The sequence below is a fragment of the Dasypus novemcinctus genome, chromosome 29 (genome assembly GCF_030445035.2).
Source record: "Dasypus novemcinctus isolate mDasNov1 chromosome 29, mDasNov1.1.hap2, whole genome shotgun sequence".
In the NCBI taxonomy this organism is placed as follows: domain Eukaryota; kingdom Metazoa; phylum Chordata; class Mammalia; order Cingulata; family Dasypodidae; genus Dasypus; species Dasypus novemcinctus.
In genome coordinates this window covers 5,639,031-5,663,263 of record NC_080701.1, presented here as the reverse complement: position 1 = coordinate 5,663,263, position 24,233 = coordinate 5,639,031, and the positions used below count along the sequence as shown (strand labels likewise).

General features: G+C 45.4%; 1 protein-coding gene and 1 pseudogene across 5 annotated transcripts in view; both read left to right on the top strand.

Moving 5' to 3' along the window:
* The window catches only part of ZDHHC2 (zinc finger DHHC-type palmitoyltransferase 2), a 79,079-nt gene that overhangs the window by 15,609 nt on the left and 39,237 nt on the right, over positions 1-24,233 (top strand). For all 5 annotated transcript variants that reach the window (XM_071212621.1, XM_058289974.2, XM_071212620.1 and 2 more), the window contains exons 2-3: positions 18,378-18,404; positions 19,512-19,606. In XM_071212621.1, coding sequence (XP_071068722.1) covers positions 18,383-18,404; positions 19,512-19,606 — 117 coding nt within the window. In that variant the 5' untranslated portion in view covers positions 18,378-18,382. The remainder of the gene's footprint in view (positions 1-18,377; positions 18,405-19,511; positions 19,607-24,233) is intronic.
* LOC131276582 (protein archease pseudogene) lies at positions 1,214-11,954 on the top strand (annotated as a pseudogene).

Below are 24,233 nucleotides of genomic sequence, written 5' to 3'. Positions count from 1 at the left end.
TGATTGTCCAGACCACCTTCTGGCTTCCTTGGTGGGAAGAAGTGCCAGTGGGAAGAGGTCACTCAAAGAACGAAGGGCAGAGACCAGTATCTTCATAAACATTTAATTAAAGCAGATTTGTAATGAGAGCCAACTTGTGCAAGTAATACATGCAAAAACTATAGACACACGGAAGTGAAAGTTGTATGTTGGTGGTGGGGGGTGGCGGGTTGTGATTCACCCTTGACCACACAAACTTGTCTTTTAGAAAATCATTCCAAACTCTAAGAGGGTCATGCATCTCCACCATCCATAATTTATGGGACATCCTTTTCATTTATTCATTCATTCAGGAACTGTTATTGACTGCTCTTGGCGTAGCGAGGGGAAGGCAGGCAAATTAGAAACCTAAGTGGGTAGATCACACCGTTTGCTAGAGAGTCATAAAAGTCATGGGGGAAAAAAAAGGAAAAGCAGAGCAGGGCGAGGGGGGCCGGGGGTGCTGGGAAAGGTTGCGGTTTTAATAGGGTGGCCAGGGAAGTCTCACTGATTCGATGCCATTTAAGCAGAGCCCTGGAGCAGCTGGGATCTCACCATGCGGTGTTGGGGAACGAGCACCCCAAGCAGAAGGAGCTGACGCTGCGGGCGCCCGAGGGGGAGCAAGAGGGAGGTAGGTAGGTGACAGGTGACAGCGGTGGGGGAAGCCCCCAGCACGCAGGGTCCCTCGGCTCCAGGAGGACCTGGTCTGCGCCTCTCGGGCTTGCCCGGACCCCTGCTGCCCGTGGCTTGTGGGCGCATCGCCCCACTCTGCTTCTGTCGCCCCTTATGTTCTCTGTTGTCTGTGGGTCCAAACTGCTCTCTCCTAATAAGGGTTCCTCTTCCACCGTGAACTCTTCTTGACTCGATCACACCCGCCAAAGGCCCTCGTTCCAGGTAGCCTTACACCGCGGGGTTCCCGGTGGACGTGAATGGGGGAGATGCCTCGAGCAGGCCTGGTAGGTCACTGTGAGCTTCGGGCTTTGCTTGGAGCGACAGGAGGCGCCATCGCGGGGTTTGGAGCAGGGCAGTGATGTGTTGGGGGTTATGTCTCAAAGACCCCCTGGCTTCTGTGTAATCCAGGCTACTGCGCCCATCCAGGGAGAAACCCCTGGGATCTCGGCCCCAGTGGTGGTGGGCGTGGGGGGGGGGGCGGGCAGATTCTGCCTCTACCTTTGAAGTAGAGAATCTGGGGAGACTCATGAGTGAGCCACTTACGCCTAACCAGACTTCTAAATCTCAGCGAAGCTGTGTTTTCCTTTCTTGAAAAGATTAAGCATCAACCACAAAAGCCCTTTGCTGGGAGAATGCCTGGAGTGAGGGAGAAAACTTGAGCTAAGTTGAATATTAGCTTTAGTCATAGTTTGAGAATAGGCCCTGGAATAGGTAATTCTGGGTGGAAATGTGGTAGCAGAGGACCATAGAAAAGCCCTCGTAAACAGGTCCAAATTTTAAGGCCTCTGGATGTGTCCACGGGGCCATCAGTGTCCCTGCAGCATTTTTTTTTTTTTGATAGTTTGTGGGTGTACAGAATAACTATACATAAGACGCGGGGTCCCAGGCACCTCCCTCACCAGCTCCTGGCATGGGCGTGGAACCTTTGTTTCCCCCAGTTCTCGCCTCTCTAGTGGGTTGTGGTGGGAGGAGTGAGCCCTGGAGCTCCCCACTCTGCCATCTCCCCACGGCAGCCATTCATAACTACCCCGTCCTCTCGTGGCTCATCGGGACAACTGGTGGGGGAGGATAGAAATAACCCCGTGCTGTCCACGTGGGGGCCGTCCCGCGGGAGCATGTCCCTCTCGAGAACGCCAGCCCTCGGTGTGCCAGGACAGAAGGTCGAGCACTGCTGGCTTAGAGGATGTAGTCCCGCGCTCATGAGTTTTTGAGTAACCAGAAGTCACCTGCTCTAAAACGAGCTGCTAGACGTGGAACCTTTCAAAAGAGCAACGACTTGCAAATGGGTCAGAGCTGGTGGCAGACCCAACACAATAACCGAAAAAATTTTTAAAAAATTTTAAAAAGTGCTGGTGGGGGAGGTGGGAGAAATGTGCCCCTGCCGATTTGGACACCTCAGGATTCCGTGGTGCTGATCACGAACCATCCCTGTTCCACAGGCAGGGCTTGAAAGTGACTCACGAGTGACCAGCCTGTGGCTCTAGGGTAACTGAAAGCAGCACCAAGGACAGAAAGCCAAGATCAGCGTGTCTAATTTCCGGATGGGAAATCTGAAGCGCCGCTCACACACGAAGCAGAGGAAGAAGCCCAGTGCAAATATTGATTTTCAGTTCCTTACATGATTTCTTGGCATAATTTTTTAGAACCTCCCACTTCCATTAGTGAGTGTGTCAGGCTGTATTTCTATAATGCGCCATTGGAATATGCTGTGCCTTTCAGCAGAGGTCGTGTAACTCTTTCAAGGGTGGGTTGCCACCCTTGGTATTATGGTATTTTTTTTTAAAGATTTATTTTATTTATTTCTCCCCTCTCCCTCCATTGTCGGCTCTCTGTGTCCATTCACTGTGAGTTCTTCTGTGTCTGCTTGTATTCTCATTAGGCGGCTCTGGGGACTGATCCTGGGACCTTCTGGAGTTGGAGAGAGGTGATTACTCTCTTGTGCCACCTCAGCTCCCTGTTTTGCTACTTCTTGTTTTCTCTCCTCTGTGTCTCTTTATGTCATCTTGCTGTGCCAGCTCTCTGTGCCAGCTGGCACTCCTGCATGGGGTGGCTTTCCCATGTGGAATGGCACTCTGCGTGGGCCAGCTTGTCCTCACCAGGAGGCCCTGGGGATCGAACCCTGGACGTCCTATATGGTAGACGGGAGCCCAACTGCTTGAACCACAGCCGCTTCCCCCATCATTTATTTTTAATGCGACTGAATATACATACTTGTGCATCCGTTTCCATCAGGTAGACTGTTCTGGTGCTGTAGGTACATGCAGTGTAGAGCAAGGCTATGATTTTCTGTGAGAAGGAAAAGGTGTAATGAAATTCAAGCTGGGATCAGAGACAGAATACACATGTGAAAACTTTAGTTCAGGAATATATGACAGTAAAGTCACAACAGAAGATACTGCTTCCCCATGGCCCGCCCTGCAACCTGTGCATGTTTTAATAGTGGAGTGACTCAAGGCCGCAACTGCTGTTCTCACTGCTGGCACGAGTGTTATTTTAAATTTAAAATCCATCCTGTCGAGTGTGCCACTATAAATTCTATGCCAAAGAGCATCATGAATACAAAGGTTGGAATTACAGCTTTCTAGGGTTCCTTTCTCTAGAGAGGTGTAAAGTACTCCATAAGTGCAAAATAATTTATATGAACCTAGAAACACTGGTTGAATTTTAAAATGTGTTGTGTGTTGGTTCTGTGGTCATGCTACGCAACATCGAGATGCTAACCCAAGGTAGTTTTAGCTTATCTATCGCCTTGGAAAAGTGGAAAAGAAGCCTGCGTTTTTCTACTTAATAAGTCAAACAACTAATGCTTGGCACTGGGGGAAAAAGTACTCTCAGTATTTTCCTCTCTGTGCTAATTTTGAAAATGGAAATACTGAAAATACCAGATAATTAAGAGATTGATCTAATGATATTATAATTTACACTATAAAAATTGTTTTAATCTCTCCTTATATATCTTTAAATGATAAAAATAACCAAGAATAATAAGTGCCAAGAATATAAGTGCAAGAATATATTGCTCACTAGCAATAAACAAATACATAAATGAATGAATAAGAAAGACGAGTACTTACATTGGGCAAGATAACCATTAAAGGTGTTTCACTTCTAAAATGTTGGTCTGATAATGAGGGGAGTGTTTTCGAGACCTCACCTCCCATGGGAACTTCTCCATGATCCCAGAGACCTGGGGGCACTGGCAGCACTTTGCTATCGTGTCGTGTGCACCGTAGACTTCGGTGGTTCCGAGGAATCGGTCACGTCCTGTCTTGTGGGTCCTCAAGCCCAACTAAAGAAGGGCACTGGGGACTGGCCAGGAGGGAGGACGGGATGGAGACGATCAGCCATTGGAGGAACTTGGAGTTGTCGGCGTGTGTAGAAGAAGGACCCATAAAGCCAAGTCCATCCAAACAGGATAAAGACACTGTCACGGGCACCAGCATCTGCCCAACTTGCTGGAGCTGTTGCTCTCCTCCTACTTTAATTCGAGATAGAGGACATACAGTTCCCTGGAGTGAGCCATGAAGATCTCACATGAAGATCAAGGGACCAGCCCCAAGGTCAGTTTCTTTTTTTTTTTTTTTTAAGATTTATTTATTTCTCTCCTCTCACCCCCCACCCTGGTTGTCTGTTCTCTCTGTCTATTTGCTGTGTCTTCTTCTTTGTCCGCTTCTGTTGTTGTCAGCGGCATGGGAATCTGTGTTTCTTTTCTTTGCATCATCTTGTTGTGTCAGCTCTCTGTGTGAGCGGCGCCATTCCTGGGCAGGCTGAACTTTCTTTCGCGCTGGGCGGCTCTCCTTACGGGGCGCACTCCTTGCGTGTGGGGCTCCCCTACGTGGGGGGCACCCCTGCGTGGCAGGGCACTCCTTGCGCGCATCAGCACTGCGCGTGGGCCAGCTGCACACAGCCATGACCTATTCTTGAGTTGGAGACTTCCTGTATCTTGGCTTTTATTGTTTGATTTCTTATTGTTCATACATTGCACCATTCTTCCCAAATAGGTCTCCAGTAATTCCTGGGGCCATTTCCATATTTGTTTGATAATTTCTAGCACATAGTTTAGATCAGTACAGCATATCAGATATAAATTATGGGATAGAGGCGGGGGGGGGGGGATGTATCAAACTACTTGGGAAGTCCTTTCCCTCTCCAACTTATGCAGCTCCTGCACTCCTGTGTTGAGATTCTGATACGTGTCAGAATCTGGCCAGGGCTTGATCGAGTGCAGGTGTGGGATGTGATTGAGAGGAAAGGGGTTCTGGGAGGGAAAAGGTGATAAAACATTGTTTAATCAAATGCAGTTTGAGCAGGTGTAGCTCAGTGGTTGAAAGCCTGCTTACCATGTACAGGTCCCACGTTCAATCCCTGGTACCTCCTTAAAAAATAATAATAAAATAAAATACCCTCCCCCCCGAAGCATGAGCAGAGGACCTCCACGCACAGCCTGGGAGCACGTGTGTCTGGCCCCTTCTGGCTGGTGGTGGCCCTAGGGAATGGCGATCCCGGCACTTGCCCTGCGTGTGGAAGGCTGGGCTCTCCTACAAAACGCTGTGGGAGAGCAGTCGAGCCTGGGGCGAGGGACTGCTGGCTGTAGGAGGCCCAGTGCAGTGCCTACAACTGTGAGGACAGTTTCCTAGGGAGGAGGGGACATTCAGAACCAGGTCAGCAGGGGAATTCCTATGGCCACGCAAGCATGCCCAAGACAAGACGCATTTGCAGAAGCAAACAGGGAGGGCGCTACACTTTGACCTCGTGCTAGTCTCTAAACTCAGTGTATGGATGGGCTCTGAAAGGGAGCACTGGCACAGGTCAATCCGAAAGACTGGGAGAAGTGTTTTCTTTTCTTAGCTTCAAGTTTAAGGATCGACAACTCTGAGTCTAAATCCCATCAATAACACATTAAAATATCAAAATGCCCACAACACTGTACTACCATCATGGTCCAGATTCTAAAAAGGAAAGAAAAAAAATCAAAGTGTTCAAATTTCAACAAAAGTGACAAAACATACAATGAAACAGGAAGCAATGGCCCAGATAAAGCTTGACGATCCAAGCATTAGAAGCCATCAGTGAGGAGGGCCAAACCCGGGGCATACCAGAGAAGACTTAAAGGATGGTCCTAAATATGCTCAAAGAACTAAAAAAAACATGGACAAAGAACTGAAGGAAATCAGGAAAATGAAAGAGAATATCAATAGAAAGTAGAAATGATAAAAAGGAACCAAACAGAGCTGAAGGCCACAGTAAAAGAAAATTTTTAAAAAATTCCCTAGAGGGGTTCAACAGCAGATTGGAGTTGGTAAAAGAAAAACTCGGCGAACTTGAAGATAAGACCATTGAAGCCATTCAGTCTAATGAGCAGAAGGATAAAGAATGAGGAATCAGTGGGTCACCATCAAGCATCCCAGTATGTGCACTGTGGGAGCCCCAGAAGGCAAAGAAAGAGAGTAAGGAGCAGAGAGAACATTCAAATAAATAATGGCTGAAAAGTAACCAGATTTAACAAAAGACATGAATCTACACATCCAGGACACTCAATGAACTCCAAATAGGATAAACCCAACTAGACCCTTGCTGTGGTGTATTTTGATAAGTGGCTGATTGCCAAAGATAAAAAAGGAATTCTGAAAGCCACAGGAGAGAAGCAGTCAAATACCATTGATTGTAAACTTTGGATGACTTGTATACTTTATTAATATGTATCAATAAAATGGATTTGTTTAAAATCATTAAAAAAAGAGAGAGAGAAGCAATATGGTACTTACAAGGGAATCTCGGTAAGGTTAAGTGTCAATTTCTTATTGGAAACCAGAGAGGCAAGAAGACAGAGGGATGACATGTTTAAAGTGATGAAAGCAAAAATTTGCCAGCCAAGATTTCTGTATCTGGCAAAACTGCCTTTCCAAAATGAGGTAGAGATTAAGACGTCCCCAGATAAACAAAAGTTGAGGGAGTCACCACTAGACCCACTCTACAAGATGTGCTAAAGAGAGTTCTGGGAGGGGAAAGGTAGTGAAACACAGTTTAATCAAATGCTGAAAGGACAGTAGACAACAGATTGACAGTTTAATCAAAGTGGGAAATGGAAGGACAATAGACAAGGACGGAAGCCATATGAAGAAGTAACGATCTCCACTGAGGGAAAGGACAGAGGAAAATAAAAATGCCAGTACTTTTGTATTTTTGGTTGGTAACTCCACTTTTTACTTCCTACAGGATCCAAAAGGCAAATGCCTAAAATGAAATGAGAAATCAGTGGTTTTGGACTCATAATGTATGGCCACGTAATTTGTGACAAGAGCTCTAGGAAGGTGGCGGGATGCATGGGTGGAGTTTGCTTATACTACTGAAGTTAAGTGGTATGAAAGCAAACAAGATTGTTATAGATTTATGACAAAGTGTTGGAGAATATGCAAGCTCCTAGGGACAGAGATTAAAGTGCAGGTACCGGGGGTGGGGCCAGGTGGGATGGGCAGGTAATCTATAATGGGAGTGGGGTTTCTGTGTGGGTAGTTGGGAAAACTGTAGTAATGGAAGATGATGAGGGATCAATTCCACTTGACTGGGAGGGGTGGAGAGTGGAAAGTTCTTGTATATATGTTCCCTCAATGAAAAAAATACAGGAAGAGCAATAAAGAGACCACGATGAGCAAGACAGTGAGCTGATGCAACGAGCTGATGTGGTGAGCCAACGCAAGAAGATGACATATGAGATGATGCAACCAAGAGACAGAACGAGGAGACACAGTGAGAGACATAGTGAAGCAGGGAGTGGAGGTGGCTCGGGTGATTAGGTGTCTCCCTCCTGCGTGGGAGGTCCTGCTCCTTTAAAAAAAGAAAAAAAGAGCTAGACCAGCACACTACAAACACAGCAGATGTGAACGATGAGGGGGTGCGGAGAAATAAATAGATACAATAAACCTTTTTTTAAAAATTAAATAGGAAAAACACCACATAAACATTTTAAAAATCTCACTGTTTTAGCCTTTTTTTCCTGTTACGTTAGTTTGCCCGCATTCTAATTCACCTGCACTTTTCTGCTTATTCACACTCACAAGGTCTTCCAGCAATTCAGTCCTATCGAAGCGGCATTTCAATCTGCAGAAACTTTTAGCCTAAGTGTGAGCTAAGCATTCAGGGTACTTCTTCCTCCAGATTGTTTATGGAACTGTTGGCACTAACCTTTGGGGGACTTCTACTCATATTTCACTGTTTGGGGATGCATTTGTCTTCCATGTCCAGCTGACATTTATGAAGCCCCTACTATGTGCCAGATTCTATTCTGGGTGCTTTTACTTACATTACCATGTTTAATTCTCAAAACAACCCAGTGAGGTGACTACAGAGATAAGGCTCACCGTGGTGGAATAACTTGCCCTGGAAATGACCAAGCAGGTGGCAGAGCCAGGATGGACTTTAGTGAGGGGCATGGAACAGAAACCAATAGAGAGAATTACAGATTGCGCTAAGCGCTAAGAAGGAAGCAGTGTATTCCATAGTGACTGCAGAGGCAACCAAACAGGAAGCTGACATTTAAACTGGAACCTGCGAGATGGTGGGAGTGAAGGAGCTACGGGCCAGGTGAAGAGGTTTCATGTCAGGTAAAGACACTAAGGCTGGATGTGCTCTAGAAGCCGGACAGTGCGTCTGCAGCTTCCTGAACCAAGGGACCAGCGACAAGGAGTGACCTTGGAGAGGCAGGCAGTGGAGCCAGGTTATGCTCGGTACTGAGACGGAGTAAGGATTTTATTCCAAAGGCCACGCAAAGCCGAGGAAGGGTTCAGTGAGGAGGTGACATCATCGATTTACATTTTTAAAGAGATGGTGCTTTTCTCGTTGCTAAATGAATCTTTAAAGGACAGGTGGATCAAATGTTTGCAAGCTCCCCTGGCACCAGGATTTCAGTGCTTGTGTTAGGATTGGCTTTTATGGAGCTGAATGAGCCCATCTTGGAAACCACGTGTTCTGGATTCAGCTTCTGTGCCAGGAACCCTGATCCGTGCGCTTTAGGCTCTGAAACGAGTTACCTGTCCTCGACAAATAGTTCCTACAAATCCCCGGGGAAATTTATTTTTAGCATGGCTTTTGCCCTAGGTTTTAAAAGTCACTTGTTTTATTAAGATAGGATTTAAGGCGATATTAGAGGAATTGTCCTGACTGATGTTGTAGTGATGGTTACAGGCCATTATGTATCTTGTCATAACTTACAAAAATGTGTGGGAGTTTAAGCTTCAATGTAAACCGTAATCCACACTTAGTGGCAACACTCCAATAGGTGCTCATCAATTGTAACAAATGTTCCACACTGGTGAAGGATGTTGTTAATGTGGGAAAGGGTGGGAGGGGGAGGGAGCGGGGCATAGGGGAATCCCTTATATTTTTATGTAACATTTTTGTCATCCAAGTATCTTTTACAAAAATTTAAAAGCATATTTTAAAAAAGACAATATTAGAGCCAGAGGGACCTTTGAGTGAAGCGCAGCTGTTTGGCTACTCTCAGGATGAGGGTCACACATACTGGGAGGACTGGCCAGAGGCCAGGGTGCCACGACCAGCTGGTGAAGCACAGAGGCTGTAGGGAAAGACCATTTCAGCAAGTTCAAGAAGCAAGAGAGCTCAGAGGGTGCGTGCAGGGCAGGGGAGGGGAGAGAGGTGGAGAAGAAACAGGGACTGGAATTGTCAATAACATGTCAGTGCATCTGAGGATTTTAAAGGAAAGGACACTTGATAAAGAATTAAAGTGTCAGTAGATCTGTTGTAAAGGCAACGACTTTAAAAACATTTATTAGGAAGAAAATAATAAGAAGACAGTTGGGAACAGACTGGATATACCAATGTGAATTATAATATTTTTCCAAATGTGTCATTAAAATGATCTCATGACAGCATCATCCGCTACCAGGATTCACGAGGATGGTTTGAGGCATACCACCTGCTGCCCAAATTTTGAGTCGAATACTTTAAAACTGAGCGAGAGCTTGGAAAGTAGCTGAAATGACATAGGATCTTGCTTCAAGGGATTCCCACTGGCCAGTTTTGCCAAAGAATTCACTATCAATTTGACAAAGTATTTCAAGGAGAAAAGAGCAGTTGCTCATGTTAGAGCACACTGAGACTTGGGAATTAGCTGAGGAGGGGGATGGATAACCATGACAGGAAAAGTGTCAGTGGAACATTGGGAGTGAAAGCCCGGCTGGAGGTGACTGAGGGAGTACTGGGATGTTGGGGTAGAGCCAGTGAAATTTGGGTGATTTTTAAAATAAGTTTTCCCGTGAAGGTGAGCAGAAAAATGTGATGGCAGCTTTTGTTAGTACAGGCAATATTAAAGCATACTGGTGCTGTTACTAATACTTTTTGTCTTAATCGTTTCCAATCTGAGCTGTTTTTATTACTTAATTGAAAATGTTTTAATGACTACATCTTTGTTTTTTCAGTTAGTTTTAACTTCCAGCTAAAACAATCTTGTGAACTCTAAGCTTTTCGAGGACAGGGATGGACTTTTACTTACTGCTTTACCCTTAATGGTATAAGCATAGTATAGTCAGCGAATGTGTTTCAATAAATGAATTAAAGGTTCACAGAGAGAATCGAGCTTGTCCATAAAGTCATCCTGAAGTTCCATTCATCACAACCAGATTTGTAATTTTTGGTTTTCTTCATTACCAGATTATTTATATGGGGCCAAGATCTAGCTGTGCCAGACAGTTGGTTTCCATAGAAAAGTTACTCAGGGATGAAGGGCGAAGCACAGTGCTGGACGCTACAATCATGGCGCAGTGTGAGGAAGACGTGAGAGACTATAATTTGCCTGAGGAGCAAAAGGCAGTCGAGGCCAAGTATCCTCCAGTCACTCATCCAGCTGGTGTCCAGCTCCATGCATGGGGGATACGCTGGAGGAAGCATTGAGCAGTGTGCAGTGGCCATGTTTGGTTACATGACAGATACTGGGACTGGTGAGCCCCTTCAAACAGTAGAAGTAGAAACCCAAGGAGATGACTTACGTCTCCTCTGTTCCACTTCTTGGAGGAGTGGCTTTATAAGTTCAGTGCCGATGAGTTCTTTATACCCCGGGAAGTGAAAGTGCTCAGTATTGATCAAAGAAATTTCAAATCACGGTCAGTTGGGTGGAGAGAAGAGTTTCCATTGTCCCAGCACCCTCAGGGAACTGCAGGCAAGGCAACAACACCTTCAGCAGTGCAGGTCTACTGTGAGGAGAAGCCAGAAGTTTTTGTGATCGTTGACATTTACGATACAAAGAAAAGCCTCCTGTGAAGAACTATTTCCCTTCCTTTTGGGAGGAGACCATGATTTAACTTCTACATTATCTGTTGATCTGTGGAAACTTGCAGAACAGAAGTTTTTTGACTTAGTACACCTTTCAGAGATGGACTATCAGGGCCCAGCTGTGGTCTGTATTACCCAAACATTCAAACTGTAAAGACTCCTCCAGGTGGTAATTATGGCCCCTTATTTATTCATTTCCTGCTGCAGCAGCAGGTTCCTCACATCCTTGTATTGGAAATCGAACCCTCCAGCCTAATCGTGAAAGGGATCACAAAGGGGCAGCCCAGGAGACTCCGTATCCCTGAGGGAACCTGCCCCAGGACCCAGGTCCCACTGCCCGCCCTCAAGCCCCAGCCTGTTCCTCCGAAGCCGCTACCAAATCCAGCTTGAGGAAAAGAATAATTTGAGAAAAAAAACATTTCTACACCTAGAATTTTGCTTTTCAACTCTATTAAGACATCTATTTTCTATATGTACCTTAAAAGAGAATGCTATGAGACAGAAAAAAAAAAGTTACTCAGTATATGCAGTAATGGTAGGTGATTGCTATAAAAGAGAGAGTTTGAATTTGAAGACAAAAAAAGAAAAGAAAAGAAAAGAAAATTCAGACAGGGAAGCAGACGTGGCTCAACGGATAGAGTGTCTACCTACCATACAGAGGGTCCAGGATTCGATCCCCAGGGCCCCCTGGCCCATGTGGTGAGCTGCCCACACGCAGTGCTGCTGTGCACAAGGAGTGCCGTGCCCTGTAAGGAGAGCCGCCCAGCGCGAAAAAGCCCAGCCTGCCCAGGAGTGGGGCCACACACTCACAGAGGCAAGATGACGCAACAAAAAAGAGACACAGTTTCCCAGTGCCACCGGATAATGCAAGTGGACACAGAAGAACACACAGCACATGGACACAGAGAGCAGACAATGGGGGGGGGAAGAGGAGAGAAATAGATAAAATAAATCCAAAAAAAAAAAAAAAAGAAAGAAAATTCAGATTAAGAAATAGAAAGCTCACAGTAACAACATACATTTACAATAAAAATACCCCACAGCCAAATTTTTCTAGAAACAATTGTGTAACTGTTCTCTGCTAAGGTAAGGGGGAACACACATGTTTGTACCTACTTCATGAAGGCATATTTTAATAGCCGAAGGTTTTGATGTACAACCTTCGGCTGATGTACAACAGCAACAACAAAAAAAATCACTCTTATCATTTCTAAACCGATGGACCAAGTTGCTCCCAAAATACGGTTCTTGTAGATCTCCATTGTGCTTATGGCAAACAGAAACATCCTTGGTGCTGCGGATTGCATCCTGTTCCCCGCAAAAGCCATGCTCAGGTCCCAGCCCCTGTTCCCATGGTGTGAACCCATTTGTAAATAGGACCTTGGCAGGTGTTAGTTAAGATGTGCCCACACTGAATGAGGATGAGCCCTCATCCAAGAGGCTGAAGTCCTCGTAAGCAAAGGAGACCAGGCACAGAGAGAGGAGCCATGGGGAGCTGCCAGAAGGTGGAAATCAAGGGAACCCAGAGGAGAAAAGAGAAGGCACCGCCATGTGCATTGCCGAGAGCTGAAAAGGCAAGGGCCAAAGATGGCCATCCAGCCTGGAGAAGCTGGCCCTGGAGGGAGCCAGCCTTCTGGCTCTGCACCCAGAAGCTCATGCCTGCCTGTGGTTAAGCCTGCCCATCCCACGGTGTCTGTGCTGACAGCTTGGAAGCTAAACACGGGACCTATGATGATTTCCAGTTCCCACTTTCCCAATAGAAAGTGCACTCTTCTTAGGCTCTTTCAACAAGTCAGAGTTCTTGTTGCCTGGCTGTGCAGCAGTTGACATCAGATAAGAGTTTTAGGTTCTGGGGCCATATTGGATAAGTAGAGCTCGACAGCAAGACATTATGATTGTGTGCCATGGACCTTAAAGAAATCAAATGTAGGTGAAGTTAGATAAGTGTTTGAAATGAAAACTAAAATTGCCACCCTCAGGGTCACTGCTGCATGTTGTGGGAGGTCCCCAGCTGTGCCAGCGGGTAAACGTTTTAGTGTAACACAGTAGTACTCATTCCCAAGAGTAAATTGCATCTATTTTGTTTGGGGGTGTATGAAATGTAGGTCTTTTTAAGAACTAATTGTTATCTGTTCCTGAAGCTAAAGAGCGTCACATCTTAAATAGATCTTATGTCACTGATAAGAGAAGTTCTCACTTGAACTAAGTGGCACATCAAGAATGGAGATTTTATGTCTCATCATTCCTTTGTGCTAAAAATGAGTACCACCTTTTTTGTTTATACCGAGCAAGTTTCTGTCATGACACATCTATATAAAGAGCAATTTATGAGATATTGAGACTTAAATTATTTCTTACCTTTTATTTTCATTTGTAAAATCTGCCTTTATTCAAAATTTAGCATTTATTTCTTTCAAAGCAAGTCCAAAGATTACTTTTCTCCTTGTCATATTTCTTCATTTTTTAGTCCCCTTACCTTACATATTGTAGTTGTTAGGATTAGCAAAAGTAAATATTTTAAATTTCAAGTGTTCGTATTTTTGGCTTGCTGTGCGCCACACGTTATGTGTCTCATCCCTTTTCCTTCTCACAGCAGCCCTAATGAGATGAAGGGCCGTCACACTCATTGTGAGGCAAGAGTGGGCCAAGGTGCCAGCAGCAGGGGGCAGAGATGGGCTCAGCGTTGCCTGGCTCTCCAGAGCCTTCACTCTGCAGTACTCTTATGCTGAGGATTATCCTCCTTTTTGTTTTGGCAAATTTAACTGTACAAGAGTAAAAGACCAAGGAAGAACCGAAACTAGGAGGGAAAAAAAAAGCTGTAAACTTCTAAAACCTTTGTGTTTTCAAAGTTGCCTGAAGCTCAGTGGAAGACAGTGTCTCCTCCAGCGCTTTCCTGCTCAAAGGAATACAAAGCACGTTGTGCCTTCTCTCCCTCCTTTAAAGTGTCTCTTCTTTGCCTCTGGAGAAATATACTAGCAAGGGACTGTAGCGAAGATTATTATTTTTTTATTAATAATTCAGTTTCTACAGTGTGCTAAGCTGACATGTAAGAAAAATAACGTCTTTCTTGAGGTTTTCAGCCCCATGAAGAAATAATATTTCTCATGTGCCTGCTTTGGTATTCTCTTTACAAGGGATTCGACCGCTGTGCTGTTCTTCTGTTTGTCTAAGTCACTTTTTAATTCAGTAAACATTTATGGAGCAGATGCTCTGTGCTCTAATAAAGGAATTAACTCTAATGTGAGGCAGTGGAGCATTTTTGGCATACGCATGAAATTTTAAAATTGATAGCAAAAGAACTTCTGGGATAGAATTAATTAATGATTTATCACTTGTGACTTTGAGTAAAGCTCATTTGTCTCCGTTTTCTTTTTATAAAAAATAGAACTGAATATATTAATTTACCTCAATAGCTGGTTTTAAGAAAATGTGACAAAATGGCTATAAAACACCTGAAATTTCTATATGTTGGTAGTTAGAGAATAGATATCAGCGTAATTTTTAAATAGACCAAAGTGAAATTCAGTTAGTGAAGTAAAAAAAAAAAGAATACTGCAGTAATACTTAAATTTTGCATTAAAACTAATAGCTATTTTTGAAAATCTGTCATAAATGTGTTGAGTATTGCTATTCAAGTCCTATGTTGATATAATCAAATTACATTTGACTCACCATCTACATTTTTTAAAATGAGTCAATATTTCCCATAAATTATATATGTACTAGAAAAATATCTGTGACCAAAGCAACTTTTTTTGGGGGGGGGATACCAGGGGCCAGGGATTGAACCTGGGACCTCATATGTGGGAAGCTGGTGCTCAACCACTGGGCCACCTTGGCTTCCCTGTAGTTGGTTTTCTCATTTGTTCTGTTAGTTGTTTGTTTTGTTTTTTTCAGGAGGCACTGGGAACCGAACCCAGGACCTCCCATGTGGGAGGCGGGCACTCAGCTGCTTGAGCCACATCTGCTCCTACCCTCTTCTGTTTAAGCAGTCTCCTAAGATTAATAACATTTGTATTTGAAAAGAAGATTGTCTTCCACATGTTTTTAGATAATGAAAAGAAACTTTGAATTTGACAGCTCTTCCATTATACTGACTCTTACAAGGTGAACTACTTACCACCTAATTAGATAAACATGGTTAAGAGGATATTAATTTACTTGGTATCATAGAACAAAACCTAGCACATGAGCAGATGTGGCTCAAGCAGTTGGATGCCGCCTACCACATGGGAGGTCCTGGGTTTGGTTCCCTGTGCTTCCTAAAGAGGAAGACAAGCAAGACAGCAAGCTGACATGACAGGCTGGCACAGCAAGATGATGCAATGAGATGACGCAACAAGGAGACACAACATAGAGACATGAGAAACAAAACAAGTAGAGAGTGTATGTGGCTCAAATGATTGGGCATCCTCCTCCCACATGGGAGGTCCTGGGCTTGGTTCCTAGTGCCTCCTAAAAAAGAAGACGAGCAGATACAGAGAGCACACAAAGAAAAGACACAGAGAGCAGATACTGAGTGCAAACAATGAGGGGTAGGGAAATAAATAAACTTAAAAAAAAAAAAACCTAGTACAATTCATAAATCTTTTAATGAAGTAGATCAATATGGAAGATTTGATGCTGTTTTTACTCAGTGCCAAGTCATAAAATTTTGCTGGTGTTTATTACTGAATCATTTGGAAATAGTTATGCAACTTTATTTGCAACATATATAACAGCTGTGGTATTACTGTCTAGAATATATAAAAAGCTTTTCCAAATAGTAAGTGAAAGGCAAGTGACCAGTAGTAAAATGCTAATTCACTCAGAAGAAATAGAATGCACCAGTCATTATATTTTGAAAATAATGCTAAATTGTCCTAGTAATCAGGGAAATGAATATTTAAACAATGATATTTTGTTTTCACTTATGATATTGGCCAAAATTTAAAAGTTTGGTTTTTATGGTTATGGGAAACTAGACCCACTTATAAACTTGGTGGGAGTGAAACTGGATTACAGCCGTTTAGACTTCCACAGTTTATACATTTTATTGGAATTATTTGCTATAAGCGTGTATCCATAGATAACTTGTTTCATTTCAAAACAAAACTTTAAGTACATTTAGAGAAATACAAAATGTGAATGGCAAAAAAAAAAATAGCCTTAGAAGAATGTATTTGAATGCCTATTCTACCAGTTTAGTGAGTCCAGATGAAAAAGCTCACCAGTCCACACTGACTGTGTGTATTTTTAAACTGCATTTTGTTTTAGTGTTTCCAATTCTGACAGCCAGAGTCAGGGGCTGGCAAATACACTTTCTTTAAAACATCAGCGCCTCTGGGATGGGTTATGAAGAGTCATGCATGTATGTATAAACGCACAAATCCACTCAAGCTGCTTCCCCGTTTCCTTCGAGTCACTGAGGCTGGACGTTTGACGAGTTGTCCACTTGGGAGCACTTTTGAGGACGGGGAGGGCAATGGCTCCGGGGGGCGGGGAGGGCAGCCTTACTGTAACTCTTTCCCGGGAGTCAGGGATTACCCGCTTCAGGGGTTCTGCGAGAAAATCAGCCCTGACTCGCTGTCTTCGATTTGCCTGCGGCTCATGGGACCTGCCACTTGTAAGTCAAAGGCTAGCTGCCCCCGTCCCATCCTGGGATTGAGAAGCGAGGCCATGTGTAACGCAGCAGCACCAAGGCTGGTAAAGCTGAAAATGCTGCATCAATTGGGCTGAAAGAGAGCGCTGAAGAGGGGCAGGGGAGCTTCGCAGCCCGAGCCCTGTCGGATTTCCCGGCCCCTGTGCAGAGGGGAGCGCAGGGGTCACAGGGAGAAACCGCCAAGAGGCAAATTTCAGCGTCCCCTAAGGGAGAATTTTCTCACCCCTGGAGCAGTCCCACAATGAAATGGGCAGCTCGCCACGCCTGAGGGCTCCTGCTCGCTCTGGATACGAGTACAACTGAGATTGAATGGCTCTCTGGGCCGGACGCAGGCTGGGTTCAGTGGCCTTACAAACCCTCAGCGTCACCCTGGGGCCCCAGGGCTTCCTAACGCGGAGAAACCTCATTTCAGGACTCAGCTTGGAATACTGTACCCCTCTGAAAAGCTGAAGAGGAGTGAAAATACATCAGTAAACAAGTCAGGCCTTGCCTTGGTACAACTTGGTTGAACCTTCCAAAAGACTTTATTATTTTTTTTTCTTCTTTATATTTTTTTAACGTTACATTAAAAAATATATGAGGTCCCCATATACCCCCACCCCCCTCCCCCCACTCCTCCCACATCAACAACCTCTTTCATCATCGTGGCACATTCATTGCATTTGGTGAATGCATTTCAGAGCGCTGCTGCACCACATGGACAGTGGTTTACATTGTAGTTTACACTCTCCCCCCAGTCCACCCAGTGGGCCATGGCAGGACACACAATGTCCAGCATCTGTCTCTGCAGCACCACCCAGGACAACTCCAAGTCCTGAAAATGCCCCCACGTCACATCTCTTCTTCCCTCTCCCCACCCTCAGCATGGACTGTGCCACTGTCCCCACATCCGTGCTACAATTTCTTCCATTACTCGTCACAGTAGTTCCATAGTAGAATTTCAGTCAGTCCACTGTAATCCATAAGAACTTATTATTAATACAAACAAAGACCAAATGGGAAACAAGACAAGTAGATAATTGGAAGGCAGCCAGCTGCCCAGATGGGTAAATCCGGTTCCTTGTCCCTGCTTGTTTGCGTCCTGTGGTATCTGTCCTAGCCTACCTGCCACCTGGGCAGGTTTAGGGGACCCCTAGGGCCTGCCCACTGCTGCCCCCTCATCATTCAGGAGGCGGCCGGCCCCAACAGTTGGTACCTAGAGAAGGTTGAAGAGTGTGTGCTGTGGGCACTCCCCTGTAGTCTTTCCGCAGAGCGAGCCCGGCGGCTGCCAGCCCGTGGATGTCTCTGGAACCATAGTGGGTTTGGGGAGCGGTCAGTACTGGAGCAGGCCCTCGGGGCACCTGGAAGGGGCTTTGCTGAGGAGGCCAGAGCTGAAGGCCAGCGGAAGCAGCGGGAACCACTGCCTGTGTCTTCTCTCCCCCAGGGCGCGCCTCCCCTCTGCTGAGGGCGGAGTGGGGGGAGTGGGGAGTGGGGTATATGGGAACCCCTTATACTCTTTAACATTTTATGTGATTTATGTCTCTTTAAAAATAGATTAAAAAAAGAAATGCAAAACTAGGAAGGATCAGTAAATACCACAGATAGAACTAGAGCCAAGCTGACTGTTGACCAGTAAACTGAAAAAAATAAACATAAAGAATGTTGAATTGAGGGAAGCCAAATTATCAGCCTGCTCAAGTGCCCTGACTCCGGCAGGCCCTGTCTTTGCTGTCATCTCTGAATAACCTGTCCCCTGTCTCTTTTTTCCTGTTTGCTTCTATAGTGTCCATGGAAAACATTGGAGAACAAGGTAAAAGACATTCTATTTTATGGCTTTATATATTGTAGATATAAAAGTTTAAAATGGCTTGCAAAGACAGGTGCTGTTCGTTGAGGTTTGTTTGGGATCAGCACTCTGCTTTGAGAGCGGGGAGACACTTAGAGGCAGCGCATTTCTGAGCCCCGAGCTGTGCCAGGCACGGGGCGTGGCTGCACCTGCGCCGCGGATTCCAGCGGCTTCGCGGGCCCGGCTAGCAGCCACCTGCTGCCGCACCTCGGGGCGCTGCCCGAAGCCCGACTGGCCCATCTGATGTTAGGGCCTTACTGGAGGATTCTATATTTTTTTGTTTTTCTCGTTTGATTTTATAAATGGGAACAGCATTATTCTTTAGGAAAATTAAAACCTGCAATTGAAGTTTTCGAATTCCAAACATGGATATTTTTAAATGACCATATTTCATTCAATTGTATCTTACAGAACTGAATGATATATTAATATATTATCCAGAATGAGTCATGACCACTGTATGCAGAAGTAATATTTTATTGTTGTGTAATACTTCAAAGCTTTAAAATGTCATGCAGAGTGTGTTTATATACATCACCCGAAAAATGGATTCAGAGGGCTTTTCTTAACAGTTGTTCTGTGTGATGAATAAGGCAGGGGAATGCTTGTTGTAAAAACTCTCTTTTTGTTTAGAAAGTCTCTTTTTAAATATGTCATTCAAACTACTCCTTGTCAGTAAAGCAAAGTTCTTAAAGCTTGCATGTCTTAGCATCTGTTTAATGCTGTGATTATTCTTTGAAAGTGCAGGCATAACTGCTTATTTAAAGCACAGGAAAGGGCCCTGTTAGCCCTTTGGCCAATAGTTAGACCTGCCTGCAGGTGGCAGGTTTCCAAACCTTGGCATAGATCTAAATATGCATTTCTAGGGTTATGTTTTGTTTTTTAATTCTTGATTTTAGGTGTAATAAATATCGGTTGGGTTGTGCTTATTCCAGTAGGGCATAAATGAAGTTTTATAAATTATTACAATCGGTAATTTGGATATTTTAGAACACACAGCTCTTTTGTGAATATCATGATTTTAGCATGTATTTTCAAATTACAATGATAATTGTGTTTCTTTCATTTTAGTTGTGTGCCTAATTGCTTATCATCTCCTTTTTGCAATGTTTGTCTGGTCCTACTGGAAAACTATCTTTACATTACCAATGAATCCTTCAAAAGAAGTAAGTTAAAATAATTATGAAAGTTATCATAAAGATGGAAATCAATAATACTGATGTTTGAAGAATGAATTTAATGTCTTTTTATCAGTGATCTAAACATTGAATATTTGTGGTGATTTTTTGGATTTTATTTTTTTAATTACTAAGCCTATTAGTAAATATTTGAATTTTTACTTGGCAAATAGTATTTTTGCACTGATGAATATTATATTTCTAATATTAAATCTGTTATGTGTTCCGTTTCCACTTTAGGGTCAGACATGGGAATGGGTATAGACATACGTATGTGTTATATTAACAGATGAAGCTGAAAGGTGGACATATTGCTATTGTAATTATTTCACTAACGGTGTATTAGTTGGCTGTCAGCCACCACCAACAACAAAAATAATGGCTTAACTGATCTTTCCTACATTTAAACAGTCTGTAGAGAGTCCACATATGCCAGGTACCCAGAGCAATATGTTGTTGCTTTGCCATGAGTTGCATTCCTAAGGTAGCCTTCTTGGCCTGAGATGGCTGCTCCAGTTCCAGCCATCATGTCTACATTCCACCCACCAGGCTAGTGAGACTATGAAAGAAGAGGAGAAATAAATGCTGTTCCCTTTAAGGACACTTTCTGGAGGTTGTTGATATTAATACCATTTCCAGGGACATTCAGAGCTAGGTAAATGGCCACGTCTCCTTGCTTGGAAGGCTGGAGTGTGTCGTTTTTCCTGATGGCCGTGGTCCCCAACCGTGGAGGAAGGGCAGGGCGGGTGCTGGGAGGTAGCCACAGGGAGCTGTTACAGCAGGTCTTACGCAGAGTGATTTGATCTGGCTGGCATTCTGAAAAGGTCAGTCTGATTAGCTCTTTGTTTCTGAGTCTCTGGTCCTAGTTAAAAGTTCTTGGAACAAAGGACTGTGTGTTTTCCATTTTTCTGTCCTTGGCATTCAGTCCGGTACATGTTGGTCCAATAGAAGCGAATTTTGCCGCTAGGAATAATGGAATCGTCTTAGGCCAAGCTCTGTTTTGTGTTTTGAAGCCCCGGGGTCACTGTAGATGGGGACGCCTGCGGCTGCGGTCCAAGAGGTCGGTAGACGGCCCTTGTAACTTGGGAAAGGACATTAAAAACACAGCTCGGGACACTGGCCCGTGGTGACCTGAACGCCGGCCCAGAGCGTTGAGACACGGCCTCTTTCCTCCTGCTTCCCGTTTCTTCCCGCCCTCTGACCTCCCTCCTGCGGGCTTGCTCCTTTCCATCAGCCCTTGCCTCCCCCTGGCCGTCCCTCCAGGTCTGGAGGAAAATGCCAGCTCCTCTCCAGGCTGTCGTCGCTCTCCCCGCAGGCTCTGTGTTGACAACTTCCAGATGGATTTCCAGCTTCGGACTCTCCCCTGAGCGTCCAACTCACGCATCTGCCCGTGATGGTCGAATATCTTCTCAATCTTTCCACTCTCGAGTCAGATCCAGCGTGTCCACGACCGAAGTCGTCAGTCTCTCCTTCCTCACACTGTGACCCCCGCTTCTCCGATCGGTCACTGCGCCGCCCCCCGCCTGCAGCCGTGCTCCCACTCCCTCCTCCCCGGCCTCCGAGGCTGCTGACGTTTTCCCTTCCTAACTTTTCTTTCTTGATTCCAACCCTTCCTTTCATGGCTGCCCTAATTCTGGAGCTTCACATCTCCCTTCTGAGACTTGCCTGTCATCCCCTTGTGGTCTGCTCTGTGTCCATTCTTGCCTCGATCTCCTTCCTCCTTGAAGCTGGAGTGATCTGTCCAAAAAGAAAGCTGACAGTTTCACACTTCTGCATGGATCTTCCTACACCCCAGAGAGTAAAGGCCAGTCTCCTTCATCAAGCAGCCTGCTTCAGTTTGGCTTCCTACTTCATGCGCCTGCAGGTTGTAAGCCCACGTCGTTCTGTGTGCATCACGCCACTCTTTTATTTCTACAATGGACTTGCCCCCTTTCTCATCCAAGTCGTTCTTTTCCATCCACACTGGCAGCTACTTCTCGGTCCCCTTCCCCGGTTTCTCATCATCTCATGAACTTCACAAGCATTGGCTTGCCTCGGGCTCAGTCTCTGGACTTCTTCTCCACAAGAGTAATTTTGATCTTACCAGTTCTACAGCTTCATATGCCACCTCACTGCGACAGCTCTCACATTAACAGCTTCAGCCTGGGTCTCTCTCCCTCAGTCCAGACTCATTTGCAGCTACCTGTTTGACATTTAGTAGGCACTTCAGCTATGCTAAAACCAACTTCTGATTTCCCCAGCCAGTTCCTTAATCCCCTATTCCTGTCGTTTTCCCTGTCTCAATATGGCAGCTCCATTCTTCCAAGTCATTGGGGCAAAAACCGTGGAGTCAGTCACGACGACTCTTTTTCTGTCACCGGTAAATTCTGTGGCCACTTCCTCAGCATACATCCACAGCGTGACTTTTGCCTCTTGCTGCTGCCATGCTAGTCCATGCTCCAGCATCTCTCACTGGTTGATTTGCCTCCTGTTTATCTCCTTGTTGATCCCTCACTGGTTGATTTGCCTCCTGTTTATCTCCTAGTTGACCTCTCACTGGCTGATTTGCCTCCTGTATCTCCTTGTTGACCTCTCACTGGCTGATTTGCCTCCTGTTTATCTCCTTGTTTCCCTCTCACTGGTTGATTTGCCTCCTGTTTATCTCCTTGTTGATCCCTCGCTGGTTGATTTGCCTCTGTTTATCTCCTTGTTGACCTCTCACTGGCTGATTTGCCTCCTGTTTATCTCCTTGTTTCCCTCTCACTGGTTGATTTGCCTCCTGTTTGTCTCCTTGTTGATCCCTCACTGGTTGATTTGCCTCCTGTTTATCTCCTTGTTGATCCCCCACTGGTCGATTTCCCTCCTGTTTATCTCCTTATTTCCCTCTCACTGGCTGATTTGCCTCCTGTTTATCTCCTTGTTTCCCTCTCACTGGTTGATTTGCCTCCTGTTTATCTCCTTGTTGACCCCTCACTGGTTGATTTGCCTCTGTTTATCTCCTAGTTGACCTCTCACTGGCTGATTTGCCTCCTGTTTATCTCCTTGTTGACCTCTCACTGGTTGATTTTCCTCCTGTTTATCTCCTTGTTGACCTTTCACTGGCTGATTTGCCTCCTGTTTATCTCCTTGTTTCCCTCTCACTGGTTGATTTGCCTCCTGTTTATCTCCTTGTTGACCCCTCACTGGTTGATTTGCCTCTGTTTATCTCCTTGTTGACCTTTCACTGGCTGATTTCCCTCCTGTTTATCTCCTTGTTTCCCTCTCACTGGCTGATTTGCCTTCTGTTTGTCTCCTTATTGTTCCCTCACTGGTAGATTTCCTCCTGTTTAGCTCCTTGTTGATCCCCCACTGGTCGATTTCCCTCCTGTTTATCTCTTTGTTTCCCTCTCACTGGTTGATTTGCCTCCTGACAGTTTCCCTCACTCTCACCCTGACCCCTCCTGTGTATTTCACCCCAGCAGCCAGAGTGGACCTTTAGACACACAAGCAGAGCCTGTCATTCTGCTCAGCACTGTCCAGGAGCCCCTGAACTCACCAACAGTAACAGCGTATGCCCTGCGAGGCCCTAAAGGCCCCCCGCCGCTCCAGCCCGCTTTTGCCCTGGCCGGTGCTCCTTCCTGTCCCAGCATCATGTTTCTCTCGACCTGGGTCACCCTTGCCGAGGGTCCCGCATTGCCACGCCCCTCGCCCTCTTCGTGTCTTGGCTCAAATGGTGCATACCGCTGAGACCCCATGGGAGCTCTGTGTGGGGTGGCCTCCCTGCCCGGCATCCCCTCTGCAACTTGGCACGTCGCACCTGCTCCTCACTCATTTGCTTGTTGCTTTATTTTTATACCACCAGAAGCCCCACAAGGCATGGACTTACCTGTTCTGTTCACTGTTCCCTTGCCACTGCCTAGGACAGTGTCGAACCCACAAGAGGCGCTCAGTAAATATTTGTTAAGTGACTGAAAGAAGGTAGGAAAGCAGTTGTGGTCACAGATGCAATTCCTCTTGGAAGCTGTGCCAGGAAACGTCGAGGTGACTACTAATTTCTCCCTGAAACGGTACGAGAGGTAATCTGCTAAGAATGGCGAGGTTTGGGAGAGTAGAGAAGATTTGAAACACTGGGTGGAGGGAGTGGAGAAGCGAAATGAGAGCGAGGCACAGAGGGAGCAGCCTTGCTAAAGGAGCAGTCATCACGGGGGATGGGGATTTGGAGCCACACCAGCTTTTGGGGGGAGTTTTTCTCCAAAAGACATTTCGTACGACTGTGTGAGACGTTTTTATTTACTACCATTTTACAATAGAAGCAAAAATCTCTGAAGATTAGGTAATTATCATAAGGCATCTCATGCTAGAGTGTGGCAGAGCTAAGATTCAAGCCAAAGTCCTTTTTTCTGAGGTACCAGGGCTGGGATTGAACCCAGGACCTCGTATGTGGGAAGCCGGTGCTCAACCACTGAGCCACATCAGCTCCCCTGTGTTGGTTTTTTCATTTGTTTGCTTCTTGTTTGTTTTTTCGTTTTTAGGAGGCACCAGGAACCGAACCCAGAACCTCCCATGTGGGAGGCAGGTGCTCAACTGCTTGAGCCACATCCACTCCCAAACCGAAGCCCTTTGGACTGTCAAGGCCACGTTCTCTTGACACCCTGCT